The sequence below is a fragment of the Megalobrama amblycephala genome, linkage group LG8 (genome assembly GCF_018812025.1).
Source record: "Megalobrama amblycephala isolate DHTTF-2021 linkage group LG8, ASM1881202v1, whole genome shotgun sequence".
Taxonomy (NCBI): domain Eukaryota; kingdom Metazoa; phylum Chordata; class Actinopteri; order Cypriniformes; family Xenocyprididae; genus Megalobrama; species Megalobrama amblycephala.
Window position 1 is genome coordinate 6,827,244 of NC_063051.1, and position 24,437 is coordinate 6,851,680.

The 24,437-nt window shown below is 36.8% G+C and overlaps 1 protein-coding gene across 2 annotated transcripts in view; it reads right to left on the reverse strand.

Moving 5' to 3' along the window:
- LOC125273511 (membrane-associated guanylate kinase, WW and PDZ domain-containing protein 3) overlaps positions 1 to 24,437 on the reverse strand; it is a 124,450-nt gene extending 100,013 nt beyond the window's left edge. For both annotated transcript variants that reach the window (XM_048198958.1, XM_048198957.1), the window contains exon 1: positions 23,166 to 24,437. In XM_048198958.1, the coding sequence (XP_048054915.1) occupies positions 23,166 to 23,472 (307 nt within the window). In that variant the 5' untranslated portion in view covers positions 23,473 to 24,437. The remainder of the gene's footprint in view (positions 1 to 23,165) is intronic.

A 24,437-nucleotide genomic window follows, 5' to 3' on the forward strand; every position in this document is an offset into this window, starting at 1 on the left:
GTATGTGATGCAGTGCCGTCTAAGGGCCCGAAGATCACGGGCATCCAGTATGGTTTTCCGGCCTAGACCCTTACGCACAGAGATTGTTCCAGATTCTCTGAATCTTTGGATGATATTATGCACTGTAGATGATGATAACTTCAAACTCTTTGCAAGTTTTTCTCTGAGAAACTCCTTTCTGATATTGCTCCATTATTTTTCGCCGCAGCATTGGAGGAATTGGTGATCCTCTGCCCATCTTGACTTCTGAGAGACACTGCCACTCTGACAGGCTCTTTTTATACCCAATCATGTTGCCAATTGACCTGATAAGTTGCAAACTGGTCCTCCAGCTGTTCCTTATATGTACATTCAACTTTTCCGCCCTCTTATTGTTACCTGTCCCAACGTTTTTGGAATGTGTAGCTCTCATGAAATCCAAAATGAGCCAATATTTGGCATGACATTTCAAAATGTCTCACTTTCAACATTTGATATGTTATCTATATTCTATTGTGATTAAAATATGTTTATGAGATTTGTAAATTATTGCATTCCTTTTTTATTCACAATTTGTACAGTGTCCCAACTTTTTTGGAATCGGGTTTGTAAATGTGGTAGCATGTATGTACAATATTCCAAGTGTTCTGATGTTATACAAAAGTTGTTATTCACTTGAAACCGAATCAGTTCAATTCATGAACAAATACAGACTGGTTTTATGAACTGAATCACCTTCATTGAAAAGATCAGACTCAAAGGAATGATTAATTAATGAATCGGACATCTCTCATTTTCTTATGAATGTGCAGAGGAAAGCAAGGTTAGATCTCACAATTTTCATTGAATAACAACTTAATTTTCAGCCTGATTCTTCACAAAGCTACTGTATGATTTCAGAACATTTGGAATATATTTTCATTGTTTTTTTTCGTTTGTTTTTTTGTTAAATTGAAGCTTGTGAGCCCCAGTCTGTCCCAATCTGTTTACAATAAAACAGAAAAGAATGGCCTTCTTCTCCTATTGTGTCCTACAGATTTATAACAACATGCGGGTGAGTAAATGACAACAGCATTTTCATTTTTGGCTGAACTGTGTCTTTAAATTGTTCTTGATTCGATTTTAGCACAAGTAGAGAAAAACGTGTCACAGACTGTCACACCATATGATAATCAGCTCAAAATGCCGGCGAAATGAACGTGTAAAAAAAGCATGCCACGTCAACCATACATCACACACATCTTACAAGGCTATGGCTAATTACATCCAGTTTCCTCGAGTGCTTGCTGACCATCTGTGAGGTATGACTGAGCTGGAATGCTTTGGTTTTAGTAGTGAAAGAGAGATAGATGGATGGCGCTGGAAAAGTCCAGAGGCATTACTGTGTTTGATGGGACGCAAGCGGCACCACATGCATGTCTGAAATCCAGAGCTTAAAGAGGATTTATTCCGACTTAGAGACATTCATAGAGACAAGACAGCGCCTCTAGTAACTCTCTCAAATACACACGCACAGATGTACAGGGGACGGAGATAGAAAATAAGCATTTGTATTTAGGCTATTATGACTATTTCCTCACCAGGTGAAACATAGAGTTGACAGGTTTTGAGTGTTATGACTAAACTAAACTGACAAATGTGGAATTCAACAAACAGACACACATGCAAACACAGCAAAGGCCCTGGGGTTTGATGTGAGAGAGTGATTAAATTGGGTTTTATGCATGCGTGAGGAATACAGGTGCTATTTTTCACCAAGAGGAGGGGTGAGGTAGACTAGATGAAAAGAATGATAAGTTTAGAGTTCAAAGATAAAGCAGGAAAATGGATTTCCGCTTTTGCAGTATTCCCAATAAACATGCAAGCACAGGTGCTGGTTCACACATTATGATCCATCGCTTATGCTGTACACACACGTGTATGTGTGTGCGTGCGTTTGTGTGAACATGCACAGGTAAAAGGAACGGTATTCTGTAGAGAGTAGCGTTGGCTTGCCTCTGAACAAGCCTGTCAGGCATTCATAATGCAAAAGGCTAAAAATACATCAGAGGTTCACCCACACACACACACACACACACACACACACACACACACAGAGCATCTGGAATTCTCCTCATCCTGCGATCAGAGCTAACGGAGAAAACCTGAGCTAACGACAAGCATTTTATTGGCGGCATACAAACTGGGGTTGTGCTGTATAAAGAATTTGCCAGGTTTGATATAAGAATTTTACATATTTCAGTACCTCATCCAGACAACAATGCAGTGCTATCCAACACAGTTCAAAATGTGCGACGTGAAGTGTAAAAGTTGACGTTTATTAAATATGTTTAGCACATTTACCAAATTTACAGTTTCATTCTGTAATGTAAATGAAAGCCATTTGCACTCTATGGTGCATTTTAATTATCACCAAAGTTCAACAATTATGAAACATCACATTTCTGAACAATTAATAATTAGAAAGCCAACAAATGACAGCTACAAAATCTTTTTTACACAAGTGCTGGGAAAATTGTTTTTAATTATAACAGATTTGTTTGCATTTTCTGTGCTTTTTGAATTTAAATAGAACAAAAAAATCTCTCTATACATAAAATTAAATTAGTAATTAATAATTTTATTTAACAAGGATGCAGTAAATTGGTCAAAAGTGACAGTAAAGACATTTATAAAGTTACAAAAGATTTCTATTTCGAAAAAAGTCACTTCTTTTGAACTTTCTATTCATTAAAGAATAAAAAAAAATTACTGTTTTCAACATTGATAATAATTAGAAATGTTTATTGAGCAGCAAATCGGCATATTAGAATGATTTCTGAAGGATCATGTGACACTGAAGACTGGAGTAATGATGCTGAAAATACAGCTTTGCCATCACAGGAATTAAATACATTTTAAAATATATTAAAATAGAAAACCATTATTTTAAATTGTAATAATATTTCAAAATATTACTGTTTTTACTGTTTAAAAAGTAAAAAAAAAAAAAATTTTTACTGTTTTTATTCAAATGAGCCACCTCTTTGGTGAGAATAGGACTTTTTTCAAAAACTTTTTTCAAAAAAATCTTACCCGCCCCAAACTTTTAGACGGTAATGTATATATGTCTGTATTATAATTAAATATAATATCATATAAATATATAAATAAATGAATAAAAAAGCAAGCACATCATAAACAGTCTAAGCAAAACCTTTTTTTTTTTCTCCATTCTGTTTTCTGTCCTTAAAAAAGATTAGAAATACAAAAAAAAAAAATTAACACTGAAGCTGCTTATTTGTTACCATTAAGTGATGATGTTGTATTGATACTGAGGTACCAGATGCTGATATCATACCAGAGGCCAAATTTTAGTATTGATCCAACCCTAACACAAGCCCCTTCTCCTAAACGTTCAATCACAACATAGCTATTTTAACCAAATTAAACACTCAGCCAGTCCAATAAACAAGCCTGAATAACTGACTTTTGTTCAATTGCATGGCTAATTAATTAATTCCCATTTTATTGCTACATACAACTGTGCTTAAACACTGTTAATCACACGACTAAATGTGTTCAGAACGAGTGAACGTGTCAGTTTGATTACTATGCTCCAAACAAAGACGGCTTCCTGCAGACGCCCACAGCCATCAAACTTCAGCTGTAAACAACTACTCCAGTTCAGATGTCAACATCTTGTGCTGCTTTGCTACTATTCCATCATTTGTATGTGGGAGAGAAAGCAGCATCAACACTATACGTAACGCTTGTCAGCCGCCAGATGCCAAGCCGACGGAAACTGTGGCACTAACACAAAGTGCTGACGTTGATTGGACCGCTAATACGGGCAAAACACAAGTAAATGGGACCACCGCAGGCAGCTTAAGAATTTTTCCGGCTTGTTAATGTGTTGCATCCACTTCACTGACCATCATGGATGAGTCATTTGCAACAAATAGCCATCTCACCAGCAGGCCACGATACCTCAAGTCACAGTCAGACATTTAGACATTTGCATCCTTTTTCGTTTTATAGCAGCTGGTTTCTAACCGGGCTCCCAGGAGCACATGTTGATTTGAAGCGGAGCTTTGCTGTCGATGCACAAACAAATCGATCCGATTCTAAGTAACTCCGCAGGGTGGAGTGAGATACTAGATATTCAAGCAGTTTGTTTTCTATTTCCATGAAAGTGCGCTTCAATATATTGCTTGGAAAGCAAGTAAACATTCTTACACAAATTTACCATCAAAATGCCATGGTTAATGGAATTATTTCTACTGTAATACCACATATTTATAAGGATTATGGAATTACTTAGGGTTAGGGATTTGAACCCACTAAAAACCTGTTTACACCTGGTCATTTCATGTGTTTTTACTAGGGGTGTGACAAGACCGTTATCTCACGAGACGAGACAAGAGACAAGACTGAGTTCACGAGAATGAGGCGAGACAACGTTTTTACACAGTATTTTTTTTAAATTCTCACGAAATACATGACTAGAAAAATAGACTGCAGGTAATGAAGGTCATTTCACTTCTATTTTCTGAGTATCATATGCAGTAAAAGACAACAATACTCAAGCACTGTAAAAGGTTTTTCCACAAACTCAACTGACTGGATTCTCTCCTGTATGATTTCATATGACTCTATTCAGACCTTAGAACTGTACATGATTTATGAGCTTCTACAACTTTTGATCTCCTAACTGAACAGCTTTCCACAAATTGATCATAGAAATAAAAACCGTAAAAATGAAAAATGCTTTACAATAACATCTCATTTGTTAACATTCATGATAGTTTACAGTGCATAAACTAATGTTAACAAACACAACTTTAGATTTTAATAATGTGTAAATGTTGAAATTAACATTAACTAAGATTAATAAATGCTGTAGATGTATTGTTCTTTCTTGGAAACCTTATTGTAAAGTGTTACCATAAAAACAAATAAGAGTTTTCTCTTAGTCTAATTAAGTGCAAACAATAAATGCAACCAATCGTGCTTGAATGCGCGCTCGCGTTTTACTTTCACTTTCGATTTCATGATCGTGCATACTCTATGAATAGGAGTGGCGGTGCTGATCGCGCATTCTACAAGACAAGACAGTTCTCAGATGCTTAGGCTCTGTTGTGCAACGAATCCTCCGCCATGGTCTTGTCAGTCATCTCGTCACGTGATCAGTGAACTCTGATTCCTGCTGCACTATGTACGACTCTGCAGCTCATGCTGGATGGATTGAATCGACCATTATATATTTAGTCTAACTACTTTTGATGAAGATTATTGTGTTTTGAACATCTGCGACTTACTTTCAGCTTAATTCGCAGCAGTTTGCACGTTGGCTTGCTCGAGATACACAGCTACTCTTCTGCGGTGATGCGTGTTGCAGTAGCACAATAATATGGCTATTACATGTCATATAGCCTATAACGCTCTCACACATTTATTTTTTAACATTTTAGGAGGAGTACAATTTTCATATGTGGTTTCAACAACCAGATGTATTTGCACTTGTCTAGTTTTGTCTGGAATGCATCTCAGACCACTCCTGAAGTGGTTTGAGCGATCGGATTTAAATCCGGATTTAAAGAGTTTCGGAGGGCATTTTCACCAGATCAGTCTTTTCACGATCCGATCAGAGAAAATGCATGAAGTGACCAGGTGTAAATAGGCCTAAAGTACTGAGCGTTAGTAACTCATCACTTGTTGTTTGTGCTACAGACATTGACTTATACCACAAATCACACGCTTTTGTTTTAAGCAGTTTTACTTATGATATTCACCTTGTAGATGATAAAACAAAGAAAATCCCATAGACTTATATTGGAGGAGTGAGTCATATTTAGAGACAAGAATATTAATATTGACTTCTTTTTTGACAGCAGAGATGGCCAATACCAAGTTATCACAGTTTTACTGTAATGGGAGCAACAGCAACAACAACAGCAGCACTGTGACATTTTGCTTACAATTTGCTATGGTTAGCGAATAATAAAGTTTTTTACTTCTATACAAAAAAATATTGTCAACAACCGCAGCTGTCATGCCTCATTTCTATTTCAGGAACACTTAATGTGTGTGTGTGTGTTTGTGTGTGCATGCACGTTTAATACACATCTTGCTGAACTTTGCCTTTAGCGTGCGAAAGAATGAGAGAGATGTGGAGCAGAAAAAAGAAGAGCATGCTCAAAAGAGTAAAATCTGCGCTCAAAGAGATGCGATCATATGTGAGGTGAAATCTACAGTAGGGCTTCAGCAAATGTCAGTGTGGAAGAATGAAATGCTTTGAACGTGGGTTTACGCCTGACACTGCTATTCCAAAATTAAGAAGAGGTAAGAGAAGGGCAAAAACTTTGTAAAAGTTCTACATTCTGTACGGTGCCCTACCTTTACAAGAAACAAAGTCTATACTTTGAAAAATATATCTGCTGAAAATACATGCCTCTTAATATGAGCTGTCATATTGGAAGAAATACCTAAAAATACCTGCTAAAAAAACTAGTGTACAAAGGTGATTATTTTCTTGTTTACACACTATAGTGTTCTGTCGGTTTACACAGTTGTTCCACAACAAAGCCAAAACTCATATGTTTTACATAATAATTTGCCCTGCCAACTCATTGTCTCTAGGTTTATGTAACTGGAACACCCACAAAACACACACATCCAGAAACAGGCCAAGCCAGTTTGCCTTAGCAGGTCACATACATTCATGCACAGAAGTATGCAAAGCCAGTTGGCCATGTAACATAACAAGCATTCACTTCCTCAAATGTCTCAGTGTACATTCATAGTCAGTGTATACATACCTGCATTCTGAAGTCATGTTTGGAATGAAGTGCTAGCATCTTGCATATTACAAACAGTATTACAAAAAAAAGTATGTGAAACATGCATTTTGGAACGTTTTCATTCAAGTGCATGCTACACTGTGGTCACATGACCTTATTAAGTTCCATGTTAAATTCAGCAAGTGACATATAGTTACAGAAAAACATTTATTTTGAATTTCATTCCACTTTTGTATTAAAATGTCTTGGCAGCCCAATAAAAAAACATGTTAAAATGTTAAAAAAAATCATGGCCAATAATATCACATTGGAAATGCAAGGTCAAGCACACTGCATTATAGGATACCATGGTTTTAATGGCCATGACTTATTTAATTACATATTTTAATATTAAAAAATCTAACATTTAAAATAAATAAATAAACATTTTTCCCTTCAATAACTATTAGATTTGAATAAAATACAGAATATTCTGGAATCACAAAATGAGTTGTGGTTAAATCATATAATATCTCACTCTCAGTTTCTGTTAATAAAAAGTTTGAAAACAAGCAGTGTTGTCATAATAACTACCAAATGTATTAGAGGAAATATCTTTTATGCCAATATGGGGGTGTATATATTGTGTTGCAGTCAAAAAGTTTGAATACCACTCTTGTATTTCATACTACATATTTTGCCGAATGTAGCAGATTATTTGGATGTTTTCTGCATACTAAAAGTTCTGTTAACTGTATACATACTTAATATAGTATAAAAGAAATAGTATGAGTAGTATGTTAGTGCGCTTTTCCGTGAGAATGTATGTTTGTGCAAAGAGCCGCATAAAAACTGTTGCATTTAAAACTATTTATAGGCATATTCACAAACACACACACTAGGGAACTCTGGGAAGTGCAGCTTATTCTGTTTTATTAATATTTATGTGTGCAAGTAAATACTATTTCAAATATACTGACATGAATGCTAACATAAAATGCAACATTTATTTTGCATCATATCATCAAGGTTCTTATTAATATCCAACCATATATACATGCACAAACAATTCGGTAACACTCTGCACATTATGAGTATCATGAAAAGAGGCTCCCATCTTTTCAGCACCACTGGCCTCTGACTCACCCAGAGGGGACGTAACCCATAGCAACACCCACAATGTGGAGACCGCTTGACTCTGAGAAGGATGTGCTGAGCTTTCCATATGATCATGCACACATGCATACATAAGAGGGGTTTAGAAATCATGCATGTCTAAAATAAAAGCAGTGACGTTTCAATTCACTTTGAAAGAAATGCAGAGAGAGAGATAGACAGAGAGAGGAGAGGGGGCTCCTGAAGCAGAAAGCACGGCTGCCTCTGTGGTCTGCCACTTTAAATCAGATGGCAGCGTCTGATGGCTCAATGTGAATGCTGTCCAATAATAGAAACAGTTTGGCGAGAAATACAGAGGAAAGAGGGCAAAGGAGAGATAGAGCGGGGAAACGAGGGAATAACAAGGGCATGCCAGACCTCCGTCTGAAAGCCACTGGCCTCAAGGTCTATCATTCTCTCTTCTGCTCTCTTTCTGGTTAAGAGAGTTGAAAGGTGCAGGGAAACGCTATATTCTCTCACCCCAAGAATAAAGTAAGCTGCCGGGGGCCTGTTTAGATCTCCAAATGTGATCTTAAAAGCTGCTTTGAGTCAAAGTATGGCTAAAATTTGTTGCAGCCCCTTAATAACTGTGGAGAGTCAAACGAAGCAAAAGAGGCCTGCTTCTACTATGAAACCTGAAACAACAATCGGATACGTGAATCAATCACAATGAGATCTGAACATTTGGACTCTAGTCTCACATCACCTGGTGCTCTGGTCTAATCTAATCAGATCAAGCCACCAAGAGAAACTCCATCCTTTCCATCATTTAGATTGCCGCCACAACATTTTAAGAGACATTCAAGCAGTTTGTCTTGGTTTAGCATACATTATGTTGGCATACTGGTTCATCATTTAAACAACAGGTCTAAGAGGAGAAGGAGGAGGAAGAGGACGTGGATATATTTCATGTGGATAGTGGGTCCAAAAAGCATTTGGATGGTTAGTTCACCCAAGACTAGATCGCTTTTTATGATGAACAGATTTAATTTAGGCTTTTATTTACATATAAACATTGATCAGCGAACATAAACAGAAGCTCAGCCGAACCTGAATGAGGCGCGAGAACAAACCTCTTGCGGAACTTCATTGGTTCTCGCACGTCAAGCGAACATGCTTGAGCTTCCGTTTACCACAACTGATGTGTGAGTTGATGAATGTTTATGTGAATAAAAGCCTAAATTCAATCTGTTCATCATAAGAAGTGATTAAATTTGGACTAAACCGCTCGATTCATATGGATAAGTTTTACGATCTCTTTATGAACTTTTTTAAGCGTCAAACAAAGTGGTAGTTGCATAGCTGTCTATGGAGGGACAGAAAGCTCTCAGATTTCATCAAAAAGATCTTCATTTGTGTTCCGAAGATGAACGAAGGTCTTTGATTTGGAACGACATGAGTAATTAATGACAGAATGTTCAACTTTGGGTGAACTAACCTTTTAAGCCATACTTCAAATGTATGAATGTCATGGCATTAGAGACAAAATATCAAACCAAGTAGCATCTGTCTACATTGTGAACCATATATTTATTATCTATGATTGTATGCTTGTGCAATCTTTTTTTTTTTTAAATAAATGCCACTGGGTTTAAAACATTATCAAATGCAATGACATTTATACATTTTCAAAGTGTGACGTAGATGTCCAAATTCTGAGATCAATATATGTGTATACATATGGAGATAAGAGATGGTATTTACATCCTCAGATATAAAGGCAGTAGAGATCTCTTCAGCATGCCACCCATCTTTAAACAGATGCTGACAAAAACAGATTAACCTTTCATGCTTCGTCATGCTTGTGTTTTCACTTAAAGGTTATGTTAAATGATGCGATTCCCTTTATGGGGATCTTAAACCGTCATTAACAAGCGTTAATTGCCAAATACTCAATACAGTTTTAGTTACAAATGGCTCCATCGCTGATAGGCAACATTCAAGTCCCGTTTGCATCATCACCATAATAGCAGATGGGATGAATTAAAGGGATAGTTCATACAAAATGAAAATTCTGTCACCATTTACTCAACCTCATGTTGTTCAGTATTTCAATATTTTGATCTGTTTCACACAAAAACCTATCCAATAGCGTCACAAGACTTGAAATATTGAGTATTATGGAGTACTAAATCAACTGATACTAGCTGAAATAAAAAGAAAGTCATACAGGTTTGGAACGACATGAGAGTGAGTAAATGACAGAAAAAATTACAGTGAACTACACCTATAAACATCTGGTGAAGGTTTTGAATGCACCTCCAGCAGAGGGTTTATTCAGCCTGCCAGTGAGGTGTCTGTGGAAAAGATTATTAAAACAATGAAGTATGTGATTAGCAACAAATGCTTGTGTCATTGCTCATGCCTCATTCGGGTCCGACTGGTTTTAAGTGAATGACGGACTGCAGACATTCTTGAGCAGTGTGTGAAACAAACAGAAACTCTTTGCTAGCAGAGTGTAAAACTTTCCGTAATCCATGTCCTGTCTGAATTCCAAAAATCAATTTTGGTCAGTTGCCCTAACGAAGAGAAAACAAATTAAACTCGGAGAACCTGTATAATTAGTCTGGTTTCGGATTCATCTGACTCCAATCTATAGCGCATTTCTTCGGAGGAGTTTAGATGTGTTCTTGCATACAAAAACAGCACAATGGAATGAAACATTACAAAACTGTAGACTATGTTTAACTTCACATGGCGCTTTCAATAGAATGCTCATGGACGGATACTCAAAAATCCTCAAACACGATGCAACTAGCTTCACCAAAAGGAACAATAATATTAGTTTTAAAAACCTGCATATTATTAGCAGGTACATAACATAAGTAGCCTGGATCATCTAAGGAACATCCATTAATGGTTTATGGATGGCATAACCCTGTCTTCCACAGACTAAATTAAATATTAAGATCCATATAAAACAACAATATGATGCATCATTTATGACAACATAAGGGCAATTTCTGCTGAGCTCTGTAATTGTTTGGGACAACATTAAGGAGGTTTTGATTGAATGTATACCGATGGTGTAGACCTCTGCTGCAGTCAGCCGTGTCTAAGAGGAAACAGGGTCTCTGAAAACACACACACAAACACACACTCCTACACAAACCCTGTTAGCCTCAGAGAACAAGTCCAGATACTCGACAGCACATGATGCAACATTCAACAACATCAATTTTTAAGAGGAAAAGAAAAAAATGTTTCTGGCTAAGCTGCATACTAATTAACGTGAACAGTATTTTTCTCACTTTCTAATAGTGAAATCTTTATACATCCATTATAAATCCAAAACAAAGCTTAAAAAATGCTTAAAGCCCACTTCCAAGTCAATATGCCTCAAGTACACTTTCAATGAGTGTATGACTGTTTTGCACATTTTATCGCCCACCAGGTAAAAATCATATGCCCAATTGCTTAGAAAACTAAAAGCACACACCCTCTCATCAACAAACACCACATTATTAATACATAACTATTATAAATAACTATTACCACAAATTTCGTGAGATGAGTTACAAGCTAAAATTACATTTTTTAGGCTATTAGTGTATTCTTAGGGAAAGTAGAAAAATAGAATAAATAAATAAATAAATAAATGCCCAGGTATTAAGCAGATTAAAGAAAAGTATGCAGAGATGCCACCTGTTATCAGCATAAATGTTAAGAAGTCAAGTCATTGGTTACAGATCAATCTGTAGCTACAATTATTTGTTTACCTTTGTTGTAAATTGAAAATGACATAACACGGTATCCCTGATGGTCCCATCAGTCTGTGTAGCTCTTATCTTACTACTTAGTCTATCCATCCTACACTGGCATGGCATTTTTGACCCATGTATGTTCAGCTCTTAATATTTATGACCTGTGCTGCCCTTCCACGTCAGCCCTGTTATCAGTCTCTGTCATGTTTAGGGAGACAGCCGTTCTGGATTACTGCAAGCGAGCAGAAAGCAATGTCCCCGTGAGGACGTCTGCACAGGGGGGTTACATAATACTCCTTAATCCCCATATACTCTGTATGTGTATGTGTGTGCTACAGAAAGAGTGAAAAGTGTGTGTTTGACAGCGAGATAGAGAAAAAACATATGTCAGGGTGTCATGACACTGTCCACACCCAACAATATGTCTCCTTGTCCTACAGTGCTATGCCTTTGAGGCCACCGGCATAATTTTAATGTTAAAATACTATGTATTATCACTGAGTAGTGTGCAGAGATACCATTGAGCACTAAGCTATTTGTAGATTGATTACCCAACAAGCAAAAAACATTTTCCCAACATTGCATTTTAGTTACATCATAGTACTACATTTGAAGAGTTCAGATGCAAAAACCTCTAAGTCCATCTGACATGTTTTTTTTACCAGGTTCCTATGTTTAGGTTCAGTAATTTCACTTTAATGGCAATGAAAAGGTTATTAGTCAGTTATTGAAATGCCTTATTTTCAAAAATGTCACTTTAGGCAATTAATTGGTATTTAACCATTTTGACTGTCTTTTGCTGAAAAACCAGCTAAGTCCATGTGTGCTTTTTTTGCAAAAACCTCTAAGTCCAACTCTTTGCACAACAAGACATAGTAAAACATCTGTTTCTGTCAGTTTTACAGCAGCAAAAGGAACACTGTTGTGTCCTGTCATTGCCACTGTAACAATGTACAAAACACAATAAAAAAAAATTGCAGTTCGGCAATTGAAAACCGGCTTATACGCACATCGTCATTCATCTTGAAATTATATGATTCGATTTGCATCTTCTGATTTGTTCTTCTGTGGACTTGGAGGCTTTTGCTGACAAAGGGAAGTGGCGTTTAGCGGTTTCTGCCAACGAACCGGTTTTCTTAAAATAGCCTCAAAATGTCCATGTTATAACATTTCAGCAACCTTATGAAAATACATATTTGGTATTTGTTATGACATCTAACATCTATCGCAATAATGATGAAGGGTAATAATTTCACAAAAAACTGAAGAAAAAAACAGTTGTGCTAGCTGGATCTGTGGCACAGTGCTCAATTTGTTTATCAACTAGTCAGACACAGAGAGGGCCGGAAGGAAAGTGCATTTGAGAAACAATAATTATTTTAGCAATTTTAATTGGTGCCACACTTTATAATATCAAGTCATATTCATAAGCACATTAATTTTGTTGCTGTGGTTAATCTCAGCATGTGTGGTTTGACACTGACTCTATCTGAGTATGCGTTCTTTTTACAATACACATGTGGGTACACATAGACTGTATCATCCTCATCTCCATTATGTCATAATTATTTACATACATCACATCAGCACAGACTTGCCCTTGCCAGCATGACCAACTGTTCAGACAGCCAACTGTTGTTCAGCTCTTGTAGTGTGCATGCAGCAGGGCTCTGTGGGAAAGAAATGTTACGCCAGCGGGACCAACTTGGCATTGTGCCTGATTCTGTGTTAACCACAACAAGCAACAAGCTGATTGTAGGGTTAGATCTTAATCGGTTTTTGGTATTTGTAGAGATGATTCTTTGTCTTTTGTATTTGTCCAAGGGCTATCAATAGATTACAAGAATTCAATCATTTGTGTATGCGATCATTTTAAATTTTGAATTTACCTCTGTATATTTTCTTTCCCATTCAAACTCTTCTTTCAAAAAAAATAATATTTTAAATTAATGTTTTGCAGCTAGCAGCAGTATACTGTTGGCCGTTTGCATTATATTAAAGAAAAGTTAAAAGCTATAAAATACTTGTCTAAAATGAACACATTAACAGGCAGCTCTAATTTGTTTATGACGTGTTTATGGGAAAACAACAGAAATACCATATGAATGCTTTCTGTATGTGATGCACGTCTATAGTAGATGCCATGTCCAGCCTTTCCTTTAGGGATTAGAGCAAAAGAAATAAACTACACGCAGTCCACTCTTCCCCTATCGATTACTCAATCATGCCTCACTTCCCTCATTAGAGCTTCCTTTTACCTCTCAGTCACTCCATTTGCCTTCTCAAGGGTGCGTGTCACATTTCTTAGCTGCATTTTCCTAGCAAGCTTTTATTGCATGTCTTCCTTTCTCGTGATTATGTGGCATGTGGCCCAACAGTGGCAGACTTGAGGAGTGTTCGGGAATATTAGGAGTGTACCTTTTTCATGGAGCATCAGTTTTGTAATTGTTATCTAAAACTAAAACTATTATAAAACATTTTCATTAATTTAAATAAAGCTGAAATAAGATTAAACATAATTATTAGATGAAAAACTTATTCTGATTGAAAATTAGAACTAAGCGAAATAAAATAAGTTAGCACTAAAGTACTAAGTACTAAAGTAAAAATAAAATAAAAAATAAATTAAAGCTAAATAGAAATATTTAAAAAAAAAAAAAACTAATAAAAATGACAAAAGCATATAAAAATCACAAAAATGTAAACTAAAATTAGTTTTATGAAAACTGAAAATATAAAAATAAAAGCTAATTCAAAATATTAAAAAACTATAATAGTATGGAAATAATATTAAAGTCCCCCTGTAGTCAATAAATGTATCCCTTAAAACTCAACTTTGATCACCAAAATGACATATTTAAACGTTTTTTCCTATATCATTTAGTAAACGTGGATCTATGAATTTGCTGATTAGCTCCGGCTCCAATCACTCGCACAAGCTCAGATCCACTCGGTCAACCTACTGAGGTAAACACCGCACAATGTTTTTTTTTTTTCTTATCACGTGCTATACCGGGATAACCTGGATTCTCTTGAGACTGCTTCAGAGCGGTAATTGTTAATGATATGCTAAAGCCTGCCGGCACGTTGATGTGATTGGTTACAAGGTAGTTTATGACGTAAGAAACACCAGCGATTTCAAACCATGTTTTTGAAACTGTCTTTAGATCACTGCAGTTTTAAAGAGAAAATACTCAGCAATGGTGTTGACTTATCAGTTTGCACATGGTTTGTCTTAAAGTGTATTAAAAACACCACATAGCCATATAAACAACATTAAAAACTTGATTTTCACTACAGGGGGACTTTAAAATAACATTGTGAACCCTAAATGAGATCGTTAGCTTAGCTGAATGTCCAGGTTGCTCCTGATACAATGAACATGAATGGTGAGCACATTCATGTTCATTGTATCAAGAAATAAATGAAGGGCAATAGCATTTGCCAAAGTCTCTCATTTAAGCTTCATACTCCAGATTTTCACTGTTATTATTGATTTCCTGGTTCCAAACACAGAAAAAAAAAAAGAAAAAAAAAAATTGGTTTGTGGAGAACACCCCTTGATACACTCAACATCTCCTCTCAGATTCATTGATCTTGTTCTACAACATATCTGCCTTTTGTTATATGGCCACACCCCCTAACACACATCAACATGAATAACACCCCCACATACCTGAAACCACACCCACCATAAATCACTCTCTTCCATGAAACATAAGCTCCTCCTAACAAATCTGCTGTCTTAACGCTGCCAAATACGAATTCCAGTGACGCCATCAGCACGTATGGCACCCAAAGAACACACACGCAACAGATTTTCCCAGATTCATTTCTTGAACGTGGGGCAAAATCCATCGGTTTTATCCAGGCTAATGCTGGTAATTAACGCAGGACAAAAAAGCCACCACATGTGCCATTTGGAGGTGATACAGTATAATCCTTTGCACCATAAACACAGCTGGTGATGCTGTTTTATGAGCAAGAGGTTAGTGTGCAGTCGTGTAGAGCTGGTCACATGCACCAGAGTCTAATACCCTAAAAGGTTGCAGTACAGAACAGAGACAGATTTTGACATTTTACTGAGACACTGTATATAAAAAACAAATATGTATCATTTATGTGATTTAATAATATGTTGAATGTTTGTTGCAATGCACACACTCTGCACACTAGTGTTGCTCACTGGTACGGTAATATTGCAGTACATACCAAAGCTTAAGCTCAATTGCTGAATTGCATTGTAAACGCTGCATGAAAGTGAATATTATTTACAGTAATATTTTGAAAATATGCCATAACAACAACAACAATAATAATAATAATAGTTAAATAACTAATATAAATTAAAAAATAATGACATAAGAAGTTACAGAATAGTAACTTAAAATGATTTCAAGGGCAAAAAAGACAATAAAAGTATTATTAATATCTTTTTAATTATTTGTATAATAATAAAATTACTAATATTTTTTATTATTATTAATAATAATGTCTATGTAAAGTGTTCCGAACTATGGAAGCTTGTTGTTGACTTTTTTTTTTCTCGCAATTGTCATTCATCACCACACATTTCTGATTTTATCTCACAATGTTGACTTTTTTCCCAGAATTGCAAGATATAAACTCACAATTGGGAGTTATAACGTCAGAATTGTGTGATATAAACTCACAATTGCATCTTATAAAGTCAGAATTGATTTTATTACAAAAAGTTGCAATTACCTTTTTTATTTTTTTTATTTCATGGCGGAAACAAGCTTCCATACAGAACAGCCCCAGCAATCTAGGTAAATTAACAACAAGCATCCTGATATAATAATAACCTTACTGCACACAAACTATTGGTTTTCTGCATCTGTGGCAGCTCACAAAGTATGAGCAATCAGCAGGCACCACTAACTAGAAACTTCTGGCAACTTTCATTATAGATAAGTCAAATCCATTTTCAGCTTGTATTATCAGGAATATTTCATAGACAGGCAAGCAACTCTCATGGTGCAAGGTCTGACTGCAGCTCGGGTGAATTTCCATGCAAGGACGACTTCATCAGCGATGAATGAATTCGGGTTTCAATCAGGCCTTTGACAAGCTACTGTACTTGACAGTTCATTTGGTTGACATGCACCTGCCAACAAGATGGGATTAGCATCTTCAAAGGACAGAAAGAGGAAGTTACGAGTGGAGAGGATGAATAGATGGGGAACGAAGAGAAGCGGTTGAAAAGAGAGGAGAGAAACACTAATAAAGAAGAGTGGATGTGCATTGCGGTACGTGGGCTTCAGACACTAAATTCTTGAGTCTTAATTGTCAGGTTTTTGCTTTGCCACAGGCACGCATACTCCATGTTGACGAACTCTCGATGCTCCTAGTTACACCAATACTGTTGATTGCAGAAGGCTGCCGGTGGTTAAATTAAGCTAATTAGTGCATTCGTGACATGTGCTGATTTTTTTCCATAGCTTGAACACAATACCACAAGGTCCCTTCCATCACATACTGAGGCTGCAATGATAATTAGAGGTTGCAGAGACATTCGGTACAAGGGGACAAACAGTGTCTCTCTATTCCACAGTGGTTTATCACCATGTTTATCGATACCCTTTAAGTAAATAAGCTGGAACGGTGCCTATACATTGTTCATTAGCATGAAATACAGTATGGCAGCAGACAGCGCAATAGGATACACGATGGCTAACACCTTTAAAGTAAGTGCTGATTCACAGCTTTGAAATGCAACTGGATCGTTTATCAAAATAAATTAGCGTGCTGGGGAATATTTAATAAAACGTTTAACTAAAGCTACAATAAGCTCATTAAAGTCAAAATGACACTATGCCCTGGCGTGCTATCCATTTAAAACAGTCAATCGCTGTTATTGCTCTAATTCTGAGTCACTGAGCTGCAAGGCCTCCATCATTTTAACATTCTTTATATGCCTGCTAAGGCCCTTAGGAGGTGATATTCCATGCAAGGAATGACTTAATTTGGCCCAGAAGAAAGGTTGAATTAACCTTTCATATGTTCTAATCAAAGGTTCGCTGTTTGGACAAAGCAATGCAGTTTCTCATTATATGAACAGTGGAATTGCAGGCTCTGGGTGATTTCCATTTCAAAGAGCTAAAACTGTTGCTGCAATTGCAATACTTCACTCCTAGAGAGATGAAACTATAACACAATTCGGGAGAACTATGTATCAGAATTGCTGTGAATTCCCACATCGACGCTGGCTCTGAAAAACAACAACGATGGCGTGCAGCCCACCTACAGTAGAGGAGCGAGGTTTGAGCACTGTCGATGGCATGCTGCGTTCAAGTTCTCCTGGGAAGTTCCTATTTACGGTTTAGAAACGGAGATTACGATATGATGCGTTTATTTAAGTGATTTTGGTCTGAATAAAATGGACCAGCTTGATTTATTTTTCACTTCCTGACAAAGACAAAAGGGATTTTAGTGCTAATTCAAAATAATGAAGAGCAAAAGAAGCACATTATCTGCAATCGATGCTTTATCTGTGCATTAATCATTCAGTTGTTCAAGTAAATCATTTTTCTCTGAAGTGAAGCAAAGTACACAAACTTTAAGGTCAATCTCCTTGTTAATGCTAATCTGCAACATGTTGTTAATTACCACAGGAAACACTTTCAACTCATTCTTCAGTTTGCAAAAAAAAAGATTTTGTAAACAGTAAAACAAGGCAATGGGAGGCTATGATGCAAGGCATTGCGAGATAAATGTAAAAATATACACAGTTTAGAAAGTATAGCCACATAAAATTTAGAAGACAATTAGTTAAATGACAATCTAAAAAGAAAAATAGGTTACACTCTAGATTAGGATCCAATTCTCACTATTAACTATGACCTTTGCCTCAATAAACTCCTAATTACTGCTTATTAATATAGTTAGTAATGTAGTTGTTAAGTTTAGGTATCGGGCAGGATTAAGGGATGTAGAATATGGTCATGAAGAATAAGGCATTAATATGTGCTTTAAAAGTACTAATTAACAGCAATATCATTGTAATATGCATGCTAATAAGCAACTGGTTAATAGTGTGAATTGGACCCTAAACTAAAGTGTTTCTGTACAAAATTTCTGTGCAATTTAAAATCCTGCATTTTAACTCATGTCATTAATATGATACTCGCAATGACACCAGAAATGCACTGTTGAGCTACAAAAAGAAAAATCCACTCACAGGAATTGTGTCAGTATAGCCAGAAGCTAATCCACCTAGAACTAAAAGGACAATTTAGACAACTTTACAGTGCAAATAACACCCATTTCTGTATTGGAGAATGAATATAAAGACATGCCATTTATCCCATCCAGAATGTCTAGACTTCCATTAAGTGCATTTACTGTAAATGCAATTTTTGCTCAAAAAAATGCCTGTGGTAATCAATATATGCAGTCAGTGAAGCTTATCTTGCTTTAACCATTATGGAAAGCTTGAAGAATAAAGTCGTAGATGCATTTTAATGCACAACTGATTTGCTGGAACTGTACTGCAACTTTGTTCAGATGTGGACTGAGAAATACTACATCCAAAAAGGACCACAAATAACCATAGCAATTCTCCAGTGACACAAAAAATAGACACCCTTACTAGACTACAGGAAAGCAAAGGTAGTCTAGGTGGAGAAGAAGCTGCTGTATTTGTGCCTGTGGCAAAGACTGCGGCATCATTTCCTGTTATCAGCTGATCCTCGGTGTGTATAGGCATTTCACTCACTCCATCTATTATTCACACGCTTTGAATTCCATGCGAGGCCTGGACATGGGAGACCGACATGCACAAACACAAAAGCAGCCTACATACTACTGTGCTCACATATCACAACAGAGGATACAATAAGGTACTTTTTTTTTTAGGTAAACAAAGTCCATGAGCATTTCAAATGAGATTCTCTTTGTGCAGCTGGAATCAAGAGCTAGACAAAAGCAGTGCTAAACAACTGCATTATCTCAAAAGCACACTTGAACACACACAAACCCATTTACACAGGGTCGGGAACTGAGAACCACTTACATATATATATTAAAAAAATAATAAAAATAATAATGCATTGTTCAGCAGAATAGCCTTATTTACACATAAATGACATCTATGTGCTAATCAACTGAATGATAGACACAAATTAGTCTCACTGTTGTAATTGGTGTGAATCAGTCTAAAAACTCATTCACTATTGATTGCTTTTTGAACAAATGACTGTTATGAGCTAGAATCATGAGCGAAAGAATTCTGTCTTAAACAAGTGAATTATTAACTTAAATTAGTCTAATAACTCACACACTCATTAGAATAGAGTGATTCACATACAACTCTTATAGGCTAATGAATTTGTAAAAATACTTGCACAAATCAGCATCAAACACGTCAGTTATTGGCTTAAATCTTCCAACAATTCATTCACTAATCTTAACAGTGTGAAACAAATAACTCTTATGAGCTAATGAATTAGTCAAAAACTGACTAATGCCACAGGCATGGTAAAAGCATGGTACTCGCGGAAAATCAAGAAAACCAGATTTAAACAATAAGACTAAACGTGTTGAGCAATATAACAATTTGTTTTCTGTCTATAAACCAAACAGTTGTTCCCTTGTCTAATAAAACATGTACCCCTGGTTTCACAGATAAGGCTTAAGCTAGTCCCAGACTAAAATGCATGTTTGAGCTGTGTTAACTGAAAGTAACTTGAACTGACATATCTTAAAATATGCCAGTGCCATTGTTTTGTCTCAAGATGAACACTAGGGTATGTTTATAAAAGCTACTTAAATACCCTAATTGAAATAAGGCCTAATCCTGGTTTAGCCTAAGCCCTGTCTGTGAAACCAGGCCATTATGTATTAAAGCGTTTTTGGTGTTTCCATGGTTTCTACAAAATAAAATCGGAAAACGAGGGTAACACGTGTAGTATGACATCACTGACAGGTGACGCATGGACAGTCGGACACGTCCATGTCCTGGTTAAAAATTGCTTATTTCTCTGGATTTAAACATTCTTGGAAACATTTGGGATAACGTATGTACACAAGTAAACAAAATATTTAACACTGTTCTAGTGGTTTTTGGATATTTTAGTCCAAAAATCTTACATATTGTGCCTTTAAATGGAATGAAAGCTATAGAATGCTTGCTTGTTGTGCCCAAAAGCATGATCTATTTAGGTCAACATGTCATTCAACAAGAAACTATGCTTATAGAGCTGTAGATCCAACCATGCAAGTTTGCGATGCTGTTTGCAAATGTTTGTCGAAACCAAATCATTGAATTATGTTGGTAACGACAGAACTTGCAACCATAGTTGGCTAACAATGCTTTCGGGAAACACATCCCAGTACAGTTTGAATAGCACAGGCCTATGTATGGCACTAATGAGCTAAAATACTCACAATTCAATTTCAAACGTATAATTTATCAGTCTGAATGAATTTCACTACTGATTCGTGAACAAATTAACCTTATAACCCAATGAACAAGGTTATAAATATGAATCACTCCTAAAACTACTTAATAATTCTTATGGCCAAGAATTGGCCAAGCTCAAGAATCAGTCAGCAACTCTAATGAATTGGTTAAAAATATCCTCAATTTAGTCTCAAACTCATCAGTTGTTATCAGAATGAAGTAAGAAACAAGAATCAGCAACTTCCTTACAATTATCACACCCCTAAAAAAAAAAAACTCACAGGCACTCACAGTAACCACAGAAGACAAGATCAACTTGTATGTGTCCTAAAGGCCAGGGCCTCAGCTGCCACTGATGTGGATGCTCTCAGATTCCCAGATACTTCTCATTTAGTCAACAATCAACCATCCAGTTAATGTTATCCTTCTGTACCCTCTCCTTCTCTCCATGGCAACAACTCTCACATCTACATGCTAATAACATCCTCCTATCTCCATAACAACTCTGACATATTGTGCCTTTCCCCTTCTGCTGCTAAGAATACACTCATTCGACCCATCAATAATGCTAAGATATTCTGTGTCCATGGTAACTACGTCCTCCTCCCCATTTTCATCATGCCCTCATATACCAGTAAGGTAGACAGGCCTGTCCTCTGTAAAGGTGATCCCCTTGCTATGATCAATATACACTCCAACAGTGAGTGTCCTTCGAAATGATGCTGATGCATTTATAAGATGTGTGTGGAGTGTTTACAACCCACCAACCCTAAGGCAAACGCTGTGCCTCTGACACTTTAAGCACAGCACATGTCAGAGCCAGCCTCAGCCAGGGCATGGGGTGCACCAACTATGGGGGAGAGAACAAAGAATCTTCTGAATGCTGTTCGGCAAAGTACTTGTCCATGCGCTGGGTGTTCCATGATGTAGAAATTACAAAGTCAGTCTTAAAGGAACAGTTCAACCTTGAGGTGCCAGACAGGGATGATTTCTTTCTTCCATGAAACAATAAAATAGATGTTTTACAGAATGTTCACACTGCTTAGGTGGACAGGGGCTGCTGAGTTTCAAAAATGATATGGAGAAGCTAGACAATTTTTATATAATAGTCCTCCACAAAATTAGTGATCAATTAAAAAAATAGTTTTTTGTTTGTTTGTTTTGTCCATGTTAGTTCACCCAAACAGGAAAATTATTAAATTAATTTGCCATCATGCCATTCCAAACCAGTATGACTTACTTTCTTCTGTGGAGCACAAAAGATATTTCAAAGAACACCGACTTTTATTCTACGTATAAAAAAAAAACACCTAGGCATTTTTAAAAAGATCTTATTTTGGGTTCCACAGAAGAAAAGATTTCAGGTTTTAATTGACATGAAGACTAGTAAATAATTACAGAATTTTCTGTAAAACTTTACAATAAGATTCTAGTAGTTAAAGTTAGCTAATGTATTAACTGATGACATTAACTAGAGTAATATATTGTTGCAGTATTCAATAATCTTTGAATAAAATGGTTCATTGTTAGTTCATGTTAGCTCAGGTTAATTAAATCATTTTAACACGTACAATTTTTACTTTTAATAATGCATTAGTGAATGTTGAAATTAAAATTAATTAAGATTAATAAAGGGTTTATAAGTGTTTTGTTTAGTTGTATGTTAACTAGTTAAGAAATGGAACCTTATTGTAAAGTGTTACCCAATTTTTTGTTATTTGTTTTTATTATTATTATTATTTTGGGGTGAACTATCCGTTTAAGTTCGGTTCACGCTGCCTGCGAATTTTATATTAACAGGTCATACTGCACGGTTTGTCAGCATTAGTCCCAGTCCCCATCCACTTTACTGTTTGGACTGAATCTAGAAACGTGAACATTCTGCATACATAAAAGTAAACCAATAAACAAAGTAAGTAATCACCATTCGTGCTCAACGAAAGAAATAAAATCATATGCGTCTGAAAATGATGTGTGGTGTGTAAAAATTATGACCATTTATTCTTGGGTGAACTGTCCCTTTAAATGTAAACATTAAGGATACAGGTGCGCTGTGGGCCACAGAGACAACTCCCCTGGCAACTGTTATTGTTTGGCAACACTGACTTTTAACGACAACAAAAACAAGTTCTCTCAGTTTACCTGGTTTGACAGTCTTAATTCGAATCGGCTCCCGAAAGTGGCGGATCACCGCGTGCGTGTCTCGGTTCGTCAGCCCACTGACAGGTGTCCCGTTCACTTCCAATAACACATCCCCGTAGTACGGTAGTCTCCCGACGTGACACACCAGCACGTCCAAGTTCATCTGACCGAGGAACGGGAACTCCCCGTGCTCGGCGCCACCGAGGATCTCCACAACATCACCGAACTCCCCAACGCTTCCCCACGACACGGCGCACTCCTGCACTTTAGTGGACCAGTGTTTCTTCCTCTTCAGCGTTTTAGACATCCTTTATCCTTTAAGTTTCAGTGCAGTTCCACGTTAACAGGTTTCGAAGCCTTTCTTCCCGGTGTGTCGTTTACTTTACCCGGTGTAGGGATGACAGCGCGCGGATGTGGAACGCCATCCAGCCCGTGATAACTCCATAAGCCTCATCTACCATTATTAGTTCAAGACAACATTTAATCAAATCATCAAAACGTCCTTTACGAATGCGCGAGGATACTATTATAGCTACATTATGCAAAATAATATCGAACGTAAACAACAATCGACACAAGAATGAAGTAAAACTGTGTTTACCTGTTAAGTTCACTCAGGTTTTGCATGCACAGCATCAAGCGCACTAGACGGACACACTGAGAAACGTGTCTGTCAGTACAGCGTGATAAAACGCGTCTCTATAAAGGGAATTGGCAGCAAAATAGTGTCTCACAGGTATAAAGAGCCACCGAAGCGGCTGTCTTGGATATATTCGGTTCTGTCCAAACGGCCGAAGCTCAGGTTAGTCTTCGAAACGCGATTCCCAGTCAGTGAGTAGATGCGTCTGACGCGTCTTCATTCCTGGCTTATGCCTGAACCGTCAGCTTTACACACATTATGAGCCGTTAAAAATAGCCTACGAGAGAAATAAAGCTGTCGAACATGTCTTTATCGCCTCAAATGGTCGCTGCGATGCTGTCACACGCTGTGGCTGCTCTCTCAGATCTCCAGTAACGGCGGCTACTGTTGCGCTCAGCTTCTATTTGTCAAATGAAGCAAGAGTGTGCGCGCGCGCTCACAGCCAACAGCGGCCTGTGACTGGATGGCTCTCGGGTGGAGGTTTATATAAACTGAGGTAGTAAACTGATTTAGTAAATGAAGATGCAAATGAACCAATTATAAAACCGATAGGCTTGATTGTAAATTCTGAGCGAATGAGTCACTGTAAGATGAGCCAATAAACGCTCAACTGTAACAGTTTAATTCTATAT